The following is a 3,368-nucleotide window of genomic DNA, read 5'->3' on the forward strand; positions in this document are numbered from 1 at the left end:
TTCCTCTCTTCTTCTTCTTTGTCCTCTTCTTCCTTGAACTTGTTCTCTCTCTCCTTCTTCTTTTCTTGGTCTTCTTCTCCTGGCGCAGACGCTGGCCTATTAGCATCGATAAGACACAGGTCTCCTTTAGTTTCTGTAGACTTTCTCTCGATCATCGCGGAGCAAGAGGAAGACGATGAAGAGTTAGAGAGAGAAGAGACAAAGAAAGAAGAGGAGCGGAGAACAGCCGAAGAAGAAGAAGAAAGAAGAGATGAAGAAAGCGAAGAAGATGAAAAGGCAGGGGGAGGTGTACAGACAGGAGGAGTTGACGAAGAAGAAGAAGAAGAGCAGTCAGAGGGAAGATAAGAGGAAGAACAGCATGAGAAGAATGAAGAGATAGAGGAACAAGATGAAGAGGAAGATGTATACATAGGATGGGTAGAAGGTAACGACGTAGAAGATAAAGATTCTTCCTTCTCTAAGAGGAGACATTCCGTCTCTTTCTCTTCTTCTATTTCTTCATCTTTTTCTTCTTTCTGAGAAATGATAAGTTCTTTTTCTTCATCTAATCTTCTGTTCTTCTTCTTCTCTTCTTCTTCTTCCGCTTCTCGATCAGAAGAAGAGAAGCCATGGCTCTCCTTCTCACTGACTTCATCTTCTTTTTCTTTTTCTTCTCTCTCTTCACCTCTCTCCTTCTTCTCTCTTTCGTCATCCCCTTCCTTCTTATTCTCCTCTTCTTCCTTTTCTTTCTCTTTGTCTTGCCTTTCTTCTCTCTCTTGTCCTTCACGACGATCTTCTTCTCTACCGACACTAGACCCTGTCTCATCGAGAATCTTCACACCCGCATCACGGCTGTCCGCTTCTTCTTCACTCTGCGTCTTCTTTTCTTCTTCCTTTGTTCTTAAGACTTCTTGGTCTCCTTCTTCTTCTTCTTCTCTTCCTTCATGTATCAGAGAAATCAACTGGGTCTCCTTTTCATTCTCCTTTTCTTTCTTTTCTATCTCTTCCGTAGGCATGATAAGAATCTCTTTCTCTTGACACTCGAGTCCACCCTTGCTTTCAACCTCTCCCAGGGGGGCCCTTCTTTCTTCCTCTGCTTTCTCCTCCTTCTCACTATCTCTTTCTTCTTTCTCTATGCCGATACCAGACTTCTTCTCTTCTCTCTCTTTCGGTTCTCTCTCCTTTAGGTCTTCTCTTTCTTCTCCCTCTCTGACTTTTCTTTCTTCTTTCTCTTTCTCTCTTTCTCCCTGCGCTGGCTTCTCTTCTTCTACCTCCTTCACTCTTTCATCGTCTCCTTCGACGTCTCTCTGTCGTTCTTCCTCTTTCTTTTTCTTCTCCTCTTCATGATCTTCCTTGCACTTTTCCTCTTCATTCTCTTTGGTCACCCCGCCTATCTCCTCAGATAAAATACCACCCTTCTTCTTCTTTCTTCTCTTTTTCTTCTTTCTCTTTTGCTGCTCCCTATTGGTCTCTCCTGTAGTTTCAACTTCTATGACCTCTCTTTCTTCATCTTTCTCTTTAGCAATCGACGGCGACTTCACTCCTTCACCCCTACCCTCCTTGGTCTCTTCCTCTTTCGATGCCTTCTCTCTCTCTGTTCCTTCTTCTATAATCTCTTCTTCATTCTCAACATCTTCTTCTTCTTCCTTTGCATCTCTCTTTCTCTTTCTTTTCTTGTCATCTCCTTGTTTTCCTCCCTGTATCGATTTCGCAGAAAGCGGAGGAGAAGAAAGAGAAGGAGAGGGTTCATCTTCCTCCTTCATCCTTTTCTTCTTCTTTTCTTCTTTTCTTTGTTTCTTTAAAGAAGCTTTGGATTCCAGAGGGACAGTAGCAATGAGAGGTGTAGGTACACTGCAAGACGGGAAGAGATATGACAAAAAGTCTTCTTCCCTTTCTGTCGAAAATTCTTCAAGATCTCTTGCTGTATTCACTAGACCTCCCCTTCGTTGACTGGCAAGCCGATCTTCGGAGCAGTCATTTCTTCTTTCTCTTCTCTTCATTCCGAACGTTAATTCATCTCTCATTATCTTTATATGGCTTTTCTCTTCTTCGCTTTCATCTCCCTCGCTTTCGCTTTCTTCTTCTTTCTTCGTAAAGGTTCTCTGGCCCTTTCTTTTCTCCTGACTCGAGGAGCTACTCGTATAGGAAGGGGAGTGTTTCGATGCTAAGGAGGAGGTGATCTTCTGGACAATCGATGCCTCCGACGATAAGGCGAGAGCTTTACATGCACATCGTCGTATGTCTTCATGTGTATGGGTCGTTAAGAGACAGAGAGGATAAAAGAGAGATATCGATTGTCGATCACTGAAAGAGAAGAAGCGAAACACACAAAGAAAGAAAGAGAAAGAGAATAGACACGAAGAAGGAAAGAAAGACGAGTGAAGAAGAGAGGGTTGTGAACACTTCCTCCGCCTTTATCAGAAGAGAAAGAAAAAGCCCTAGCTGTCTCCATTGCCTACCAAATCCATCTCTCCAAAAGAACACACGCAAGCAAACGACAAGCTCCCTTTCTCTGTCTTCTTCTCCTTCTTTCTTCTTCTTTTTCTTACCAGGTAAGAAAGGTGCCATCCACTTCGACAGCGCTATGAAGGCGAGGCAACTCCTCAAGCATCCTGTACACCTGATTCGATACAAATGACGAAACACACAAAGAAAGAAAGAAAGAAAGAATGAGAAAGAAAAATAGACATAGATAAAGAGAGAGAGGGGGAGGAGAGAAAGATAAGCAGAGAAAGAGAGAGAGAGAAAGATGAGGAGAGAGGGAAAGAAAGGTAAAGAGAGAGAGAAGCAAGGTAAAGAGGAGGAGAACCAAGATAACTTTTCTAGTCGTTCCGAGAGTGATCGGTAGAGAAGTAAAAAGATAGATCTCTACACATAGCCTTAGAAACCTCTTTCCTAGACATGGAGAAAGAAGAGAAAGAATGTCTATTGAAAAGTCGCTGATGCAAAGAGAAGCCTCACAGACACCAGAGAGATAGTCAACAAAATAAGAAAGAGAAAAGAGAGAAATCGACTGTTAAGAGATTTCTTCGACATCTCTCTCTTCCACGTCTCTTTCTTCGCTTCTCCACATGGAACATTCACGGCCTACATCCATACAGATTTCCACATACACAAACACGATCTATCTATCTATCTATCTTTAATCTATCTATCTATCTATCTATCTCAGTGTCTGTCTTTTTACGCCACGTTTCTTCGAGACAACTTTCTTTCTTTCTTTCTTTCCTTACCTTTTGAAGCAAGACATCCGCAAGAGAAGCGTCAGCGCATGCAGCGATCCTCAAGAGCTCTTGTAGACATAAGAGGACCGCTCGCATGTACCCTACATTACTACTACTCCTACTACTACCCACACCGCTATTACTACCAGCACCCCCCCCCCCCCC

At 42.9% G+C, this 3,368-nt stretch overlaps 1 protein-coding gene across 1 annotated transcript; it reads right to left on the minus strand.

Annotated features, from left to right (window-relative positions):
- Positions 1-2: 2 nt before the first annotated feature.
- Positions 3-3,352, minus strand: CSUI_004878 (uncharacterized protein; the record flags this gene model as incomplete). Its single annotated transcript, XM_068065059.1, has 3 exons — positions 3,213-3,352; positions 2,529-2,599; positions 3-2,283 (listed from the first exon to the last, which is right to left on the minus strand). Coding segments are annotated over exons 1-3 (2,439 nt in total), but the record flags the coding sequence as incomplete, so codon positions are not given.
- Between the last annotated feature and the right edge of the window lie 16 nt (positions 3,353-3,368).

This window comes from Cystoisospora suis, assembly GCF_002600585.1.
Source record: "Cystoisospora suis strain Wien I chromosome Unknown contig_2334, whole genome shotgun sequence".
In the NCBI taxonomy this organism is placed as follows: Eukaryota; Apicomplexa; class Conoidasida; order Eucoccidiorida; family Sarcocystidae; genus Cystoisospora; species Cystoisospora suis.